The 18954-nt window shown below is 44.2% G+C and overlaps 1 protein-coding gene across 8 annotated transcripts in view; it reads left to right on the plus strand.

The window, feature by feature from the left end:
• The window catches only part of rbfox1 (RNA binding fox-1 homolog 1), a 170491-nt gene extending 154556 nt beyond the window's left edge, over positions 1–15935 (plus strand). For all 8 annotated transcript variants that reach the window (XM_053851827.1, XM_053851828.1, XM_053851829.1 and 5 more), the window contains 3 exons: positions 2947–3011; positions 5760–5835; positions 12632–15935. In XM_053851827.1, the coding sequence (XP_053707802.1) occupies positions 2947–3011; positions 5760–5835; positions 12632–12754 (264 nt within the window). In that variant the 3' untranslated portion in view covers positions 12755–15935. The remainder of the gene's footprint in view (positions 1–2946; positions 3012–5759; positions 5836–12631) is intronic.
• The last annotated feature ends 3019 nt before the right edge of the window (positions 15936–18954 follow it).

Raw genomic sequence — 18954 nt, forward strand, 5'->3', positions numbered from 1 at the left:
TTGAGAATCTTTACATTAAATGTATTTTAAAAATGATAGAATACACAATGAATATATATATATTATACATTTATACATGTTTATATTTTCAAGACATACATACAGTGGTGACGTGACTGTCCAGTCTCAAAGGAAAAGACAGGCACCTTCAGCAAAATCTAGTGCAGTTTTCATCACAGCCCGTTTAACCGCGCCAATTCTTCAACGTAACATTAAAATGTAGCATAAATGGATAAAGGGTTCTACATGAAATCCTTAAACTGAGCCAAGTTGCATCTTTGTTGCACTGGACTCAAGTGCAGCCAGAATTTTTTTTTTTGAATCTGATAGGGCCCTTTTTCATGCCACAAGGCGGTGCTACAGTCTGAGCTGGGCCGGACGTCACAGCGGAGTTCGGTCAAAAACAAGATATGTAAACACGAGCTGTCTCCATATTGTTTTATCTGTTTCTATCGGCTGAATAAGTGCATCAATGCTAACACGATAAACATAGCATAGCTAGGCTTTTGGTCACTAGAGTCACATGAATTTGATTGATGTGTTGTTTACATGGAATACTTGACCTAAACCACACATGCAGTCAAATAGAAACGACTTTGTGCAATCACCATTCCACACTAACAGAGTTTATTGTTCAAATTCACGAAAAGCTCGATGAGATGATGAGACTTGCCTTTTGCAGTCACTTGTTAAAGTGCAGGCGGAGCTTTATAGTTGATGAGAATCCCAAAGCTTTTACAGGGTGTGCGTGTGTGTGTGTCTGGCAGGCAGTTCTCTGGTGAGGTCCGACCTCCGTGGCCCCCCATTAACCCAGCGGCCCCTGCCTCAGGGGTTGATTGCTGCGCCGCTAAAGGAACATTTAATATTCATTAGCGATTACATCAAGAGCTGGCGACACAGTGTTTATTGTGGAGCTCGGCGCATTTGACAATTGATCACAGGACGAGACAGTTGATTTGACTGGATTTAGCTCTCTGCTGCATGGGAGAATCGTGTGACCAAGTGTGTCATCTCCTCCTGTCAGACATTTTTCTAAACTGTTTCTATAGTGAAACACTATCAAGCATCTGGAACCTCCAACACAATCCATTTTAAGAGGAATGACTTACAGTTCTGTCCCTTTCTAATGTGCTCGTGCTTTGACTTCTCGACAGCTTCATCCTCAGACTGAACACACTGTGAATGAGTTTGGAACCAAGAGGCTTACATCATCCTGGTGGTGCATGAAAAACGGACGAGCCTTGACAAGCAGAAGATTTTCCAGATTTTAATGAGTGATATTAGAAAAATACCACTAGTCCCTTTAGGCAAGGCCTTCTGTATGGTGGTTCTGAATATAATTCATGTTGTAATGTGTGTGGAAAGTTCTCGATGGTAAAACACACACAGCAGCTCAGTGCAGCAACAACCAGGAGCTGAAACCAAAACATGCAGCTCCACCTCCCACAGTTAAAGTCAGAGCTGCAGAGTGAGGCAGCACGTGGCCTTGTTCAGACTGATAAAGCACCAGGGAAATGGGGAGCTCAAGTCTCCGTGAGTCATTAAAGAGCAGGTAATTCCAAACCCTGCTAATGATTTGAACCCTGGACACGCCCGTCATTTGCCACGTTCCAACATTATTTTCGGCCGTGAAAATAATCGTCCTTATTATGGCTCACGGGACGTGTCCAGTCAGCGGCGACGCTCCATGTAGACAGCAGGATTACCAGGGGTGTGTGAGTGGATTAGCAGGCCCAGGTGCTACTTCTGACTGACTGTTTATTTATCTTTGGCTCTTTAATAGCATATTTGGGACAGATATTATTTGAGAATGGAGTACAGCACTTGATATGTAGTTTTCCACCAAGTTACGGATTCCCATCACATGATCACATGTCCGAGGGTGTGGTGCTGGCTGGAGCAAGCCTGGGACAGTCACCTTGATACTGTGTGCTGCTGGCCACAGACTCCTCAAATCACTAGTTCCCACGTAAATGATGGACATTTCTCCACGTGAGCATCTGCACGGAGGCTAAGCCTGGGCCATATGTCCGGCCACATGCAGATGGAGCTGCTTCATGGCTCAGTCTGCAGCAACAGTCTAGACTCAGGAGGAGCTACCAGCCTAGGCCCCTCTCAGGGATGCACACTAGCTCAGGGTGGCGTGACCTCAGTTCGGGATGCACCCGTGATGAAGTACGGGAGGAAAGGCCTTCACCTTTACTATCAATGAAGCCTGAGTCATAACCAAGTACAGATCCTGCAGAGTTGACAACTAGAGGCACATAAGTGAGGCATGACAACCAAAGCACAGGCGAGAGTGGAAATATTACAGTGCAGAGGTCAAACTTGACACCAGTGAAGTCGACACACTTTAGAACCTCACGAAGAGCCAACTTTTTAAAACCTTAGATGGAGGATGTTCAAAGAGGAGAGACATCAACACGACAATACACAAACTGGAAGCCTTGGAAGACTAAAAATGAAAGATCATTTCTCACAATAACACACTATTTTCCAGAGACACAGTTTCTCACTATGCAAACTAATCATTGAAATCACTCTTATTTCTTGTGACTTATTATCCGAGCTAATTTATTTCTATTATCATCAATTATTTCTATGTAATATATTACATTATATGTATTCTCGAATGCATATTGAATCTATATTTCCATTCCAAGTGCGTTCTCCTCCTTAATTCCTGAAAACATTTGTTGTGTAATATATTTTCCTCCATTGCAGTGTTTCTGCTGGGCCTTTATACAGTATTTAGTGTAGCCACTTCAGAGAACGAAAAACACTTGGTAAATTCAGTTGTATCTTGGTCTGTTGACATGCAGCACTAAAAGAAAAAAGCCAATTGCAGTTATTTCAAACCTGGTGAAGGCAGTGACTCTCCCGTGTCTTGTGTGTTGCAGATGAGTGTTGTGCGCACTGATGTGTGTCTGTGTTTGTGTCTTCCAGGGTGGTTACACTGCCTACAGATATGCCCAGCCTACTGCTGCCACAGCTGCTGCATACAGTGACAGGTAAAACACACAAGCTCAGGCGCACACGCCAGTCGGGCTGCAAGTCAGGTGTTAAATCATCCAGGTGAACCATCAGCAGGAGAACAGCTGCGTATCAGCTCTCTGAACATTTCCTCTCCCAAAACAACATCTTCAAGTGACTCCTGCGCCCAGTGTTTACGCCAATGCAGCCCTGTCCGCTGTTTCTTTTTAAAGTTTAACATGTAGTATTGATCACAATGTCACATGAATGAATTCAGTCTTTTGTTTCCTTCTCTCCCCCACACTTCCTTATTCAGTCCATAATACTTTTAAAACCACATCAGCTCAAAACGTTCCTTTTATCCTTTATCCTTTTATCTTCTTCCTGTTATTATTATGCTATTACGCATTATAGATAGATAAGAAACACATATTCACTGAAAATTCATTTCAATTTAGTTTGTTTTTTGTTTTGAAAGAATCATTGTCTTGTCCTATCTATCGCCTTACTTTCAATAACAGATTTGAATTATTCACAATTACATTTTTTCTCTTCTCTTCTATAATGAAAGTCACAGTTTCAGAGCAAATGCTGACCCTATGTGGGACGCAAGACTCACTTGAGGACAGTTACTATGTGGTGCCTTGGGAATGAGAGAATGTCTAAACAATGTTGCAAACTTAGTTGGGTGCTTCACATCTTTCACACTCAGGAGAGGAAACTGAGAACTCCAGGGAACATTTCAAGTTATTTTGAGTCACACCCCTTCTGTTGTCGCCCCTGGAATAGTCTAGGCAAAACAATGAACTGACATTTCGATGGATGAATGAATGAACTCACATCAACCGCTGGTAAAAGCTTGTAAGAGAGGCAGAACATTGACTGTGAAGAAGAAGAAGAGTCGCTCGTGGGAAGTGCTGTTTAATTGTGTCCAGTTGGTAGCTCAGGCTTATCAGCCCGGGCTCAGACCTGGTGGGATGTGATTCATATCGAAATTAAAAGATCAGATTTCGTCCAAGTAAGAGCACAGTAAACACGTCAGGTGACTGTGTGGTTTGTGTACAAGACAAGGACACAAAATTTTGTGAACCGAGTTTGTCTAGCCAGAGAGGAGACGCTCACAAAAGCTGTGTGTGTGATAGCACACACACGGCACACACAAAATATGGTCTCGCCGTCTTTAGTCGGTGGCTGGACCACTGGCCACCTCAGTTAAACTCTAGCTCGTTCACATGCTTCACCTCGGCATGTTGCGACGCCGAGGCGATGTCTGGATGCTACCATCTGCTCTGGCTCCTGCTGGAAGCGCGTGGGTCGTGTGGGAGCTCCAGCGATCCCAGCTGCTACCATAAAGCCTGAGCAGACCAGGTCCGACTCATGTGCTGTAAAATATTCATGCTAATGCAGCGCAGTCCATCATGCAGATGTGCACCGGCCTGCACATTATGCTGCTCTGACAAACTACCGCGCACATCTAGGTCAAACACTGCTCACTTGGAAGTCAGAAGCAGAGTATGGTTTACAGAACACGTCCCAAACCTTCTCCTAGTCCTGTCGCCATAGAAACCAATGACATGATCATCTAACGCCAGGTAGAACTGGAGTGGTGGCCTCTCCGCTTCACTTCTTTCACTTCTTTAGAGGGCGAGCCGTGAAGAAATGGTTTTCAGAATCTCCTCCTGCTCACGCGTCCAAGAGAAAAGTCTCGTCTTATGACTCAGTGAAGTTTGAAGTTAAAATTAGCCTCCAATGGTGCCAACTGAGAGGCTGATACACTTTCTGTAGTTAAACACAGAGCATGTTTACGCTCACAGCTGGGCAATGCTAGTGTGATCCGGTCGACACTCTCCATGTTAAACACTAAACAAACATGTTATGTTTAGTCTTATTTGTTTATTTTCATTGTTATTTAGTTAAAGTTATTAGTTTGTTTGAAAAACCTAATAACCTAACAATATATTGGACAATCCAGATACTGTATATGCTACTAAACGTCTCACTACTCTGGAGGGGGCGCAGCCACAGCGCTGGCCTGTGTGTGTGCCTGTGTTAAAACACAATCTGGACTGGTATTTCCTAGCGTTTCTTGGAGCAGACTTGCAAGTTAGCTTTACTCTCTGCTGTATTTACTTCTGGGCAGCGCTGACCCTGTAGCTTGAATACACTATGGCCTCTGTTAGAGAGTGGAAACCTGCAGTGAGAGGCCATCTGAGACTGTGGCACTTTACCCGACGTGCTCTCTCCGCTGTGATTAAATTCTTGTTTATCATTTCAACACGTTTGGAAAAAACGGAGTGAAATTGCATTTGAGCATGTGTGTTAGCTGAAGCTGAACACATGCGTCCTCACACACACACACACACAGTGATGGGTTAGGGTTCTGTGCCGTGAGATAAGATAGGTCAAATGTAATGTGTGTGTGTGGGAGGGTGTGTAGCCACAGAGGGGAGGCGGTGGGAGGAGGGGGTGCAAGCAAACAGCAATGTCCAAAACTAATCGGGATTAACTTCTAATCGCTTCAACCACTGGGCTGCTATGCAAATCAGCTCAATTATAAGCACAGACGCCGCCTCCTGATTGGCTCTTATCGTGGACGGGTGAGAGGAGGGATTTCACAAGGAATTAGCAGAGCTGCGGTGTATTTTCCTCTAAAAATAGAGAACTTATTCAACGTCTCCTCTTGGATTGTTCATCAATTCCTCCCCAGGGTTCCGCGCCAAACGGCTCCTGGTTTACGCTTCGTATGAAGGTCAAGTGGAACTTCTAACACCATCTCTTTCCCTCAGTTACGGACGAGTATATGCTGCCGACCCCTACAACCACACACTCACTCCAGCAGCCACATACAGCGTTGGTGCCATGGTGAGTCTCCGCCGCGGCGGCAGCTAGCATGCGAGCCTAGGCGGCCCCGTCGGTGGCGCATGCATTATGCCCTGCTGCAACAAGTTTACGCCCGGAACTGTCATCAAACCATAACGTTGATGTTGATGTGCATGAGTCACTTGATCAGCATGTGTGTGTTCTGGAATAAATCAACCATGAATCATCCTTCAACAGAAATGCCTTCAATAGAAGCCACAATAGTCACGTTGATATGATGAAAATGATTCAGGAGACAGAAGGGAGCTGTGAGAGAGCGGTGGCTCTGCCAGTGTTCATCATCATTTTCCTTAGCAGCATCAATCACCCGCTTCACAAGTCATGTTCATATGAAAGGCAGAAACAGGATCAGCAAGCTTGGCCAAGCCTTCTCTGGGTGCAAGTGTTCAATCACCACACCCACTGTGGGTGTCGAGGCCGTCCCTCAACCCACAAGCCAGGACCAGCCTGGTTCAGAAACTCAAGCGGGGAGCTGCTTTCTGAGGGAGAGGACGAAGCTTTTGAAATGGACGACAAGCCTTCTCCCTTTCCTGACCCTTCAGCCAGACTTGCGGCACATGGTACTTTTTTTTCTCCTATACAGAGACGCGGCGGGCGTAAGTAGGGTTTAACGGGTTTATGAACTAGATTGGGGTCAACCACCTTTTAGCAACCGCGAGCTACTCTAAGGGCACTGTGCGAGCCGAAGGGCTGCCATTGGTTCAGAACACACGTCTGAATACATAAAGAACAATACATGATATTCCTCTCAGGTACTGTTCCTCTCGTTGCTGACTTTCACAATAAGTACCCATGGTGCAACACAAAAAGGAATCACAAAACCAAACATAATAAGATGGTTATTACATGGAAATGACTATTATTATCATCATTAATTTAACTGCCCCTGGGCTGCTCCCGTGGTCTCAGCAGGCCCCTGGTGGGCGCCATGTGGGTGACCCCTGAACTAGATCAAGGTCAGTGTGAGAGGGTGAAGGTTCCTGAGCTCAAAATGCCTGGTATATCAGCAGCACATCCACCCGGCTCTGTGCACTCAGATCTACGGCCTCCTGTGCTGCAGCTTTAGCCTGTGACTGTGGATTCATTGATCACGGACGATGACTCTCTGTCAGCAGAATCCGCCCTTTGATCATTGATTGAGTTGAGTCACACTGTTTCCAGGGATGGGACTATTTGGCTTTAGTGTAGATTAAAATCTAAGTGGAATTATTAGCCCGGCTTCTGAGGTCCAGGCCAGGATTCATGTCAGTTTCCATTGGTGAAACACACTTAGGGAAGACATGTAGTACTCTCTCAGTATCGAAGACATAGTGAGAAGTAAGTACTGATGTCACGTTCATTGGAAAATATATGTCACAGATTTGAATAAACTCACTCAGTATCTGCTCTTGATCAAATTAAACCGGCTCAGGTTCTGACTCCTCGCTTTCTCTGTAAATAAGGAAAATACATCTCCCCAGGCTTGAAATTAAAACTCATCCATTCATGTAGACATGAATGTTTGCACCTTCTCCCAGTGTTGAGCACTGAGAACGTTCACTTAGTTTCTTACTTTTGTTAAGTTTAACGCTGTTTTTTTTTTTTTTTGTATCTTTTAGTATTGGACTCTAAATTTGTTATTATTATTGTGGTCAAAAATATTCTAGACAAAAGTAAAAATTTTAATGGGATCATAGGTTTGATTTCAATTGAGAGGGAAATTCATGTCATTCAAAAATTCATTATGAATGTGTATCCTGGCAGTCATATAGACAGACTTTTCCACATTTTTTATTTTTTTTCCTCGCGCGACAAGCTTTCCTACATGGGGCCGCACTGACCTGACTCTGATCCCAGGACCCTCAGGCTTCCCTGGGCCTGTGAGAGCTGTTCTGGTCCTGACTCCTGGTTTGCTCCCAGCTGTCTGGAAAGCCTCCAAACACGGGCGACCAAGCTTGATTCAATCACTGCAGCTGCCTGCCAGATCTGACTAGGTCAGTCGAGAAGGGAACGGACGCGAAAAGAGCTTTTCCTTTAGTCAGACTGAGGCATCTGGAAGTGCTAGAGAAACTTTTGAAATGGGAAAGATGTGAAAGGTGGAGCAGTAGGCTGAACTGTAAATGTTGCTGGAGATGGGATCTGTTTTTCTCAGATGATATTCAGGTTTGCTTCTTATTCATGAAAAATAAAGCAAGAGTCACCGGGCAAGACACAAAGTCACATGACAAAAAGAAACTCCTTCACCAGATCCGTGGAGTGGTGAGGTTTCATGAGACAGTGCCCCCGTCTCTGCTGTACTCTCTGCCTATAAATGAGGTTGCATTGAAATCGTTCAAAAACCAGAGGTTATAGAGCTGTAGAAGACCTGCCACAACCTGGTCCTCTGACCTCTGAACGTCTCCTCCTCCAAGTCACCATCATCATTACGTCATAGTCAAACAGAAACCACAGGATCAGCTGTTTTCATGGGTAGATCCCCAGTGTCCGCCGATTTCCAACCAAAGCGCCACCTCCTGGCTGGCTGCTCCATCACAGCGCGGCACTTGCGCAGCCTCCTCTTCAGGCCTTGCGCCGGAGCTTCTCTGCAGCGCTGACATCCCCTTCACTTCAACTTAATTGAATTTGCCTGCGCCGCTATCTTCCGTCCAAATGCCACATTAATCTGGCCTGTAAGAGGTGATGAATGTCTTCATGCCTTGGCAGCTCACTCCATGTTCGTTATTATATTTCTAATTTGGAGAAGACCACCTCACCCTGCGCTCGCCGCTAATGAAATAATTAGTCATTTTGATCATCAAATCCCTGACGGAGCCGCAGCCGCCGCGAGGGTCAGATGAAGCGGCTGAGTGAGAAGACGGGTGGGCCTCCAGGAGACCACTGTGAGAGCAGGTTGGAGAGATACCTAGAAGTGAAGGCTTGTTCTGAACGTGTTGAAGGCAAGCGCCTTTCAAAATAAGACACACTTTACATTAGGTAACGTATGAGTTACACATTAGCACAAAATTATTATCGATCATAAAGTAATAAAATAAAATAAAATAAAATAACAAAGGCTGATCAGAAATTTACCAGTCTGATGGCTGAGGGGAAGTAGCTGTTCCTGTCACGGGAGGTTCTGGTCTGGATGGACCGTAGCCTCCTGCCAGAGGGAAGAGGAACAAACAGTCCATGACCAGGGTGAGAAGGGTCAGTTCCGATCTGACCTGCACGTCTCTGGGTCCTGGAGACATACAGGTCATGAAGAGGTGGCAGGCTGCAACCGATAACATTCTCAGCAGAACGTACGATGCGCTGCAGTCTGCTCTTGTCCCTGGAGGTGGCACTGTTGTTCCAGACGGTGATAGAGGAGGTGAGGATGGGCTGGATGATGGGGTGTAGAACTCCACCAGCAACTTCGTCGGCAGTCGTAGTTTTCGTAGCTGCCTCAAGAAGAACATTCTCTGCTGGGCCTTCCTGATGAGGGACCTGATGGTTGGCTCCCATTTGAGGTCCTCAGTGATGGTGGTTCCTAGGAAGCACCTAGGAGGTGCAGCAGTTAGTGTACAGAGAGAAGAGCCACGGAGAGAGAACACAGCCCTGAGGAGACCCAATGTTGAGGGTCCGAGTGTCGGAGACAGTCATCCCCAGCCGCACACGCTGACTCCGGCTGGTCAGGAAGTCTGCAATCCATCTGCAGAGGGAGTCAGGCACGTCGAGCTGGCGAAGCTTGTCTTCAAGCAGAGCTGGGAGAATCGTGTTGAAAGCCGAGCTGAAGTCTACAATCAGGATCCTGGCATAGGTTCCTGGGTGGTCCAGATGCTGCAGAATGAAATGAAGGGCCTGGTTCACTGCATCGTTCCACAGATTTGTTGGCTCTGTAGGCAAACTGCAATGAGTCCAGGTGAGTGTCATTGAGTCATTGGCTGAGAACTGTTTCCCAAGTTTGTCAGAGTAAGCCTGAGCTTTCTTCAGCTCCCTCTGAAACCGATACTTCACCTCTTTGTAGCAGTTCCTGTCCCCACTCTTGCGAGCTTCCTCACTCTCCCGTCTAGTCTGGCTGAGTTTAGCTGTGATCCAAGGTTTGTCATTTGCATAACTCACTTTGGTGAGGGTTGGAACTATGCATTCTTCACAGCAGCTGATCCATGAAGTCACAGTGTCTGTATACTCATCCAGATTATTGGTTGCAGCCCTGAACACCTCCCAGTCCGTGGTCTCCATACAAGCCTGCAGCTCCTCCTTAGCTTCACTTGTCCAGATCTTCATGCTCCTCACAACAGGCTTTGCCAGCTTCAGCTTCTGCTTGTATGTGGGAACAAGATGAACCATCAAATTGTCAGAGAGACCCGGTGCAGTTCGAGGGAGGGCGGTATAAGAGTTGCGGAGCGATGAGTAACAGTGATTCAGCACGCTCTGCTCTCTGGTGGGGCAATTTACAACCTGCTTTTACTTGGGAAGCTCCTCGCTCAGATTCGCCTTGTTGTTGTAGTCACCGAGCACAATCAAAGGAGAGTCCGGGAGAGTTCGCTCCATGTGCAGGACCCGATCCGCAAGTACACTCTGAGCTTCACGTATATCCGCGGATGGTGGAATGTAAACGGCAGCCACAATAAATGAAGCGAACTCATGCGGGGAGTAAAATGGCTTACAGTTCAAGATGAGACATTTGATGTAGAAATACACTCCTCCACCTTTGGTTTTGCCGGTGAGCTCCGGAACCCGGCCCGCGCAGTGACGCTGGAATCCCTCCAGATGAAGCGCAGTGTCCGGGTCGCTCAACCTCTCTATGAAACACAAAACACAAGAGGAGGAAAAGTCTCTGTTCCGTCTCAACATCAGCGCCAGTTCATCCATCTTATTGCTGAGCGAGCGGACGTTGGAGAGTATTATCCCGGGAAGCGGAGTGCGCGATCCTCTTCGACGAAGGAGAACGAGCACACCAGCACGTTTCCCTCTCCTCCTGAGTCTCTTCCGCCCAACCAAAAGGTGAACTAACACCGAAACTGACACCAAAAATACTGGTAGTAAGTCAGACAGAGTCATAGCCCCGATGTTCATAAACTGATCTTGTGTGTAAGAACACGCAGAGGCTCCATTAAGACACAAAAATAAACAAAATAACACGCACGATATTTCCAGGCCAGCTTTCATCAGCGCCATCTTGAATCTCCATATACATATCTACATATACTTGTTTCACAATCTAAGGTGTTGCTGTAATAAAGGGAAAATATCCAAATTCACTGCTGACATTCCATCTTCAGCAGTATTTTTTTAACCATTTTCAATTTAAAGTGAAAAATAGTACCAGTGCTGTACATACATCACTTTTATAAAGTCAAATAATGTATTGAATAATTTAACTCTTTCATTCTCACAGCACATGGGCTGTATTTTGTTTTTCATTTGTTTCTTTTGTTAACTATTTGGTACATACTGTAGGTATTTTGTTTTGTTTTTCCCTCCTAATCACTCATCATATTCAGGCTTCATTTTCCTCTTCCAACTTTTGTTACCTGATTAAGACAATGAAAACATATTCTTAAATGAAAAGGTTTCCAAACTCGCAAAAACACTCCCTAACAAATACAAAACGACAGTATTTGAGTTTCACTCCCAGTGTGCAGTTCTCGCCCCAGCCATTGCAATGTCATGACCTTGTGGCTGGGACCACGAGGAAAATTCTGAGAGACAGCGGAAAAAATGAATGGAGAAAGCTAAAGAATCTTTTTAAAAAAATATTAATTTGAAGAAAAACTGATGGAAGGCCTGTTGTTTTCCACACCCCATGATCCCTCACCGCTGTGTTGATGGTGTTCACCCTGGCTGCTTCCTCTCTGTATTGACTGTATTTCTTCCACGTAGCTGTTGGCATGTTCCCCTGGCATGAAGCGCCTCCCTGTGCTTGCTGCATGATGATTGCTCCAGTTTTGGCTCTGTCCGTCCTCGGAGAGTTCACACCAGATCCACGGTAATGTCACCTTCAGCCCCCCGGCTGGAGTTGGGACGGACCTGGCTGCGCTGCAGTCAGCGTCTTAGAGAGCGTTTGCTCCAATGGGAGGAAAGAATTGTTGCAATGTGTAGGCGAGGAAGCTGCACTCTCTGAGGCAGATACGGAACAGACTCCTCTGTAATCTGCATATTTCACGAGGAAAAATGAAATTAAATCAATAATAATAATGAAAAGTATCGAGAGGACACATCTAAATGTGATCTCTCAGTGTCAGATTGACATCACAAGGAACCGTTGACGGACCTTGACTTGCTGCTCCCGATTGAGCGTTTAGTACCACACAGTGGCTCAAACACTCCCTCTAGAGTAATGTGTATCACGGGTGTGTATTGGCAGGTATCTCGCGATATGATACGTATCGCGATGCAGGAGTGGTGATACGATAAGAGCCGTCATTTTAAGGGGGAAAATCACAAATGCAGTCCAATATTATGTGTATGAAAACCAGTTTACAGTTATGACGTCAGACCGGTTAGACTTTCAGTTCAATTCCGTCTTATCAGCAAAATAACTCCAATGTGCAAAAAGAAAACAGGTCCAAGTAGATCCAAGTAGATCCAAGTATAAAAACTTAAAATATCAAGACAGTATCACACAGCCAAGTAATGCAATATTTCAGCAAAAATACACACAATATCAAACATTGCGATATTTGATCGCATCAATATTTTTTCTTCTTACGCCCCTATAGACAGCACATACTTCCATGTATAGAAATGCCTATTCATGTGTCATTACTTGCTGGTGGATGTGTCCGTGTGTGAGACGGTGCTTAGCCAGGCATATCTGTGTGTGTGTGTGTTTCAGAACGCGTTCACACCACTGACAGATGCCAAAGCTCGGAGCCATGCAGACGACGTGGGGCTGGTGCTGTCCTCCCTGCAGGCCAGTATATACCGGGGAGGATACAGCCGCTTCGCACCTTATTAAGCAACACCTTCAACCCAAAACCAACCTTCCAACAGGACACAGAAGCTTGTATGTGAGCGAGCGAGCGAATGAGTGAGTGAGTGAGTGAGAGCGAGGGAGTACTAGCGGTGGACTGGGTACTGCAATACATGCATTTTGTGCATCACTTCAACGACTCCCGATAAGAGCGAGCGGAAGAAAAAAATAATAAAATGACAGCTGATATTTTCCATCTTATACCTCAGATATTTTGTGCTGTGTATTTTGATATTGTGGGTTTTTCATTTCTGGAGATTTGAAACATATATTAGATTATCAGCTGTACATTTTTTTCATGGTACTAATAGAGACTAGAAACGATAGGAGGAATAAAATACAGTATTTAACAGACTCTATGGGCTTCTATCTAACCCTGTATGATAGGTCATTGTCACCTTAGGTTTCTGTCTTTGTTTTGGGATTTTCCTAGGTTTTCTAAGAGTGTTAGCGTGACTGCGCTAGTCAAGTGCTGTGGTTTCCCCCGTCTCTGTTTTCGTTGGCACTTTCTCTGTTTAGCGGTGATAGACTTCCTGTTTTCAGGAAAAGAGGAAGTTAAGAAGCAAATATGATCAAACGCAGGAAAGTCCTCTAGTAGGACTTCAGATGCTAAACTGAGCAGCTGAGAATGAACCACACCCATTTTGCCACCGTTTACTTTGCACGTAAACAAACCAGTAAAGTTTCCAAACAGGTGAACAAAGTGCTAATGTCTCGACTGTCCACATCATCTTCAGCTTCTCCCACGACAGGTTTTGTGAGCCTTTTGATGATATATATATTTATTGATTTTTTTTTTTCTTATAATGTGTTCCACAGAAGCAAAGGATATGCTAAAGCTAATGTAGCAGTGCACTGAAACACAGTTGTCTTTTTAAAATAAAAAACTACCTTTAACTTATAATAATAATTATAAATAATAATTCTTGCAATACATTAAAACAGCAGAAGAATCATTTTTCAAACATGAGATTTAACAGTTTTATTTTCTAACCAAAAATATTATAGATAATAGTTAAGGTCTTATTGTGCTTTCTAAAACTAATTTTAGTTACTGTAGCATTATGAGAAAAAATTAAGATGATATGAACGCATACAGACTGAAGAAACTATAGCAAGAGAAAAAAAAATAAGAATTTCAGCAAAATATGTGGGTAAAAGGGAAAAAAAATAGCTCTTTGATTCCACATAGTTTGATAGTCATGAATTTTAGATTAAAAGTATAAAAATGTTTTCAGGAAGATTAGAATAAAATACATTTTAGCTTGAGCTATACAAATCAAATGCAAGTGCTAACACAGTATATTGTTTCTCTCACTCATATCTCCAGAGCTGGACAACATTCTGATGCAATTTGAAAATTGAAAAACTTTTTTGGTTTGGTTGTTTATCTTTGTAATTGATCACTGAGAGGCTGATGTTTATGAATTCAGTACTTTCAAAAGCAGAACATAAAATGGCTGCCAACAAGCTAATAGTGAGTCTCTGGTCCGTCACGATGCTCATCCTCGACAGTCGTCGAACATTTTTAATTTTCCGCTGTTTGCAGGAGGTTCCAGTCAAAACTTGGATTTTATTTATTTCATCACCGCGTCCAATTCAAAGCCTGAAAACATGCCAACAGCTCCAGTCTGTTCCGTCTCTTCCAGCCCAACATTTTCGTGCTAAAGGCACCGCATTGTTTTTTAACTATCAACAAATTTATGCAGACGCCCTCAGAAGAACATGAAGCATCATTCACTCTTGAGTTGAAGCTTCATTCTCAGCTGCTGCTGCCTCAGTCTGATAAAACAAGTGTAGCTCAGCACTTGTTCAAGCTCCAGTATCACTGACTCCTGGTTGTACACAGTAGGGCATCACTTGAAGCCAAAGGTGCCAGGGGATATATGTGGAGCTCTAACTGGTGTGAGGGACGACCATGGCAGGGTCACTGTTCAGTCCAGTCCTAGCTAGATGAAAACTATGAAAAATAAATTTAAAAAATCTGAAGTGAATGAAGGACAGAGGAGGGTGTTGAGATAGGTTTTGTGGCACTAATCCTCTTCCGTACTGAGTAGCGTTGGTCAGCCAGACATAGATGTTTTTTATATAAACTTACAAGGTAACAATTGTTATAACGAATGATTTTTATATTCCAGAGGAGATTTAAAATATATATTGCGGTGGCTGACGGCCACTGTGTCTATTTTATCTTTTGTGTTGCATTTTTGTTCTTTCCTAATTAGAATTCAAAGGGAGTGACATATAGTGCGAGTCATATTATGAATAATAATAATAATAACCCAACAATGTATTGAATTTGACCTGTGCAGTGCAGATGTTCTCCTATATGAACTACATAATGCTGTTTTAGATTTAGAGCTGTAGATCCGTGGTCAGGAAGAAGCTATCTCATTTTCTCTTTTCCATCAAGATCACGTAACCATGTTGTAGATAAGATCATTGGGGTTTGCTTTTCCTTTTCTTTCTTCTCAACTCTACCATTTTGCACATGTAACTTTCACGTCATTCCAAGACATATCAGTGCTGTAGTTGTTAACTATTATGATGCTTTTTTAAGGCCACCCCCCATGCTAATCTAAATGTGACCTTTTTTCCTAAGACACAACCTTTACTCTTTAAACAGTAAACGTTGGAGTATAACGATATTATGAAAGCTCATTTGTGAACAGGCTAATTTATGGTGTACATAGCAGTTCTTGGAATAAATCTGTAGTGTATTTGGGAAGCGCTACACAGGAGCAGGAACTGGGCACGGCCGACGCTGCAAGTCCGCCTCCACTTCCTGCCTCCAGTTCTGTTTACAACTATTCCCAATTAATTGTGCTGTTACATATCTTCCTTTTTGTATTTATGAAAAATAGATAGCTAAAGAATCCGATGCATCTCATTCTGGATCTACGCAGCAGTAGGAACCTCAGGCCGTTTGGCTCGGCCGGTTCAAACCTTCGTATGTTGTTGGTAAAGATTGTGATTCAAAAAAAAACCTTCACGTCTTCACTTTGCTGAATGTCTGATTCCGCAAATACTTTATACAAGCTCAGCTTCCAGTAGGTTTTGTGGTTCAAAACAAGGCTTCCTATGCCGTCATTGTATGTGCATGTACTATGGTTCTTCCACTTAACAGTAACCATCAATAAAGATTTGGGTTTTATCTACTTCTTGGTCTCTGTTTCTGCGCCAAATGTCAACGTGCGTGTCAAAGGCTCACCGACATCAAGTCAACCAAGGCTGCGTGTTGGACGTCATCTTGCGATACGTATCCCGATACAAGAGTGGTGATACGGTACATTGCAATATATTGTGATACTGAAATAAGAACCATCATTTTAAGGGGGAAAATCATATCATGCCAAGTCCAACTGAGGAGTGAATCACAACAACATAAAACACGTCACAAATGCAGCAGCATAGTATCTATGTATCAAAAATTGATGTAGACAACTTACAACAATATTATGAATAGTATTGCAATATTTCAGCAAAAATATTGCAATGCAATATTGTGGCACCAAGTATCGCAATGTTTATTTTTAGGGAAGCACCGATATCTATATAAGTATCGATATCGTATTGTGTAATGTCAGTTTATGACAGTTTTGTAAAATTTGTCTTTGTACTGCAGTGAAACTTGTGACCACACCCACATATATGAAAAACATACTGAATATCCATCCATCGTCGCCCGCTTATCCATTGCCGAGCAATCCATCTGTCTCCGGTTGAGAACCATGGTCTCGGACTTAGAGGTGCTGATCCTCATCCCAGCCACTTCACACTCGCAAACCGATCCTGCTGAAGGTCATGCGATGATGAAGCCATCAGAACCAAATCATCTGCAACGAGTACAGACTGGATCTTCAGGCCATCAAACCGCAAACCCTCCTCACTGGAACTGTGCCTCAAAATCCTGTCCATGTAGACCAAGAACAGGATTGGGGACAAAGCACAACCCTGACGGAGACCAACCCTCACTGGGAATACATCGGACTTGCATCCAAGTATACAAACACAACTCCCGCCCCGGGAATACAGAGACTGAACAGCCCTCAGTAGAGAACCACTCACCCCATACTCCCGAAGCACCTCCCACAAGCGATCCCTGGGCATCCGGTCATACGCCTTCTCCAAGTCTACAAAGCACATGTAGACAGGTGGATCATACTCCCAGGAACCCTCGAGAACAGTCGCAAGAGTTGGTCAATAGTTCCATGGCCAGTACGGAACCTGCAGGTGACGGCCCACAGAGGACCGTCACCTACTGAATAATGTTGTTCAAATAACGATAAACGTAGAAAACTAAAAAAAAAATTGTAGTGGCGCAAGTAATCGGTAAGTACTCAAATGCAAGTACTCGTACACTCGTTTTTGAGAAATACTGTTCAGTGCATCACAAGGTACCTGTGACACAGACAAGTGCGAAGCTCCGACGTCAGCACTGGGTCAAACACTGCCGCCATCTTGTGACGTTACTGGAGATATCAATGCTGTAAACAAGTGTGGTTGAGGACACAGAACAGGGGAGAGTATTATCAGGTAAAATTTGAGCGAAAACTTTGTCCGATCTGGGCGACGCTGCCTCCATGTAAACAAACGCTGCATCTGCTGCTCAACTGTCAAATAAGTTATACTTTGACTTTTGACTTTGACAGATTGAAAATGTGCAATTAATGTGAGTTTACTATGGCTGTCGTGCGATTGATCACAATGACAGCCCTTATGTTTTGATGACACGCATGTGTACGTGAAACCCAGTCTGTGGATGAAGGTGTGACGCGCCTCAGCTCTGGGTCCGTGTGCTGTAATCTTTCCTCTCCAGAAGCCGATGACGGCAGGGTCGGGTGAAATATGTTTGGTCCTGGCTGCTCCATAATTGAAGCAAAGAGAAAAATGACTCCCCGACTCCATTTGAATGGTGTAATTAGGAAGGTTTTGCCAGGGGGATCGGCGGAAAGATAAGCAATAAAAATGTTTAAATGTGATGAAGGATTCGCATTAGAAAAGGTAATTATGTCTCAGCAGTGCAGAAACAGCTGATCAATAATTGATGCTGGAGGGTCACGTGCCGGCTCGCACGGAGCGTGAGGCTCTTCTGGACCGACCAGACACAGAGGACACTCCTGTCTTCTCTACTCAGATGGATGGATCCTGCCCCACTCAGACGCTGCTCCTGCTGTACTTTTCCAGCTGATGCAAAAGTCCGACATTCGATTCAAGTGTCAACCAACCAACCAACCAACGAGAGAAAATGACCACCAGCCCAATGGTCCACGGGTCAGTGGAGAGCAGCCACATGAAACCACTGCTCTGTTGTGGAAGCAGGTGTTTCCAGGAGCAGATCCACACGTTTGCCAGACTGAGACGGCAGCCACTCCGACACCTGCACCTGAACACTCTCCAGCCTGGCACAGCTCAAATGCCACTACCCTGCACCCACCTGCCCAAACCCGAGTGTCAACAGTCATCTCCTGATGGATGATAACTCGCAGGTTTGAAGAAAAATAAACGGATATGTTCATTACCTCCAGCAAGCCTTCCTGTTTTTACATTAGTTTGAGTCCTAACTCACTGATGTTCATCCCCCTGTGGCGCTTGACGTCCTCAAACCAGATCTATGGGCAGGTGAGAGGATTTTTGAGGACTTATATATCATATTTCTATGTCTATTGGGGATTATTACGTGAGCTCATAGCTCAAAACTGCACGTTTCCATCAAAAAATGATGAAAGCGGTGGTCCTACCTCCCAAAGAATCCTTTTCAAAGTTCCAGGATCCAGGCGATGATGATGATACTTGTTCCTGGTCCCATTCCCTGAAAAATGCATCCAAATCCATCCGCAACTTTTACTACTTTGAACACAGACAGACAAGCTGTCGAAAACATCACATAACAGGTTCTCAAGATGTGCACATGTATTCAGTGTAAAAGCTCAAAATGATGAGAAATTCGTGAGAAGCATTAAATCAAACACTGACTCTTGCAAAATAAAGCAAACGGTTAAACAGGAGTGGAACTGTGGTTGCAGGCGCTCATGACGAAGGATGGTTCTCGTAGCAATCTGGTGGCGACACCCTGTGGCCAAACAGCAGAACGCAGCCTGCTTCAATAAAAATCGTGCTCTTCGACTCCTATTAACTGGAAAACGTTTTTTTTCCCCTCCTTCTTTAATCCTAAAAATAAAACG

Source organism: Synchiropus splendidus, chromosome 19 (genome assembly GCF_027744825.2).
Source record: "Synchiropus splendidus isolate RoL2022-P1 chromosome 19, RoL_Sspl_1.0, whole genome shotgun sequence".
Taxonomy (NCBI): Eukaryota; Metazoa; Chordata; class Actinopteri; order Syngnathiformes; family Callionymidae; genus Synchiropus; species Synchiropus splendidus.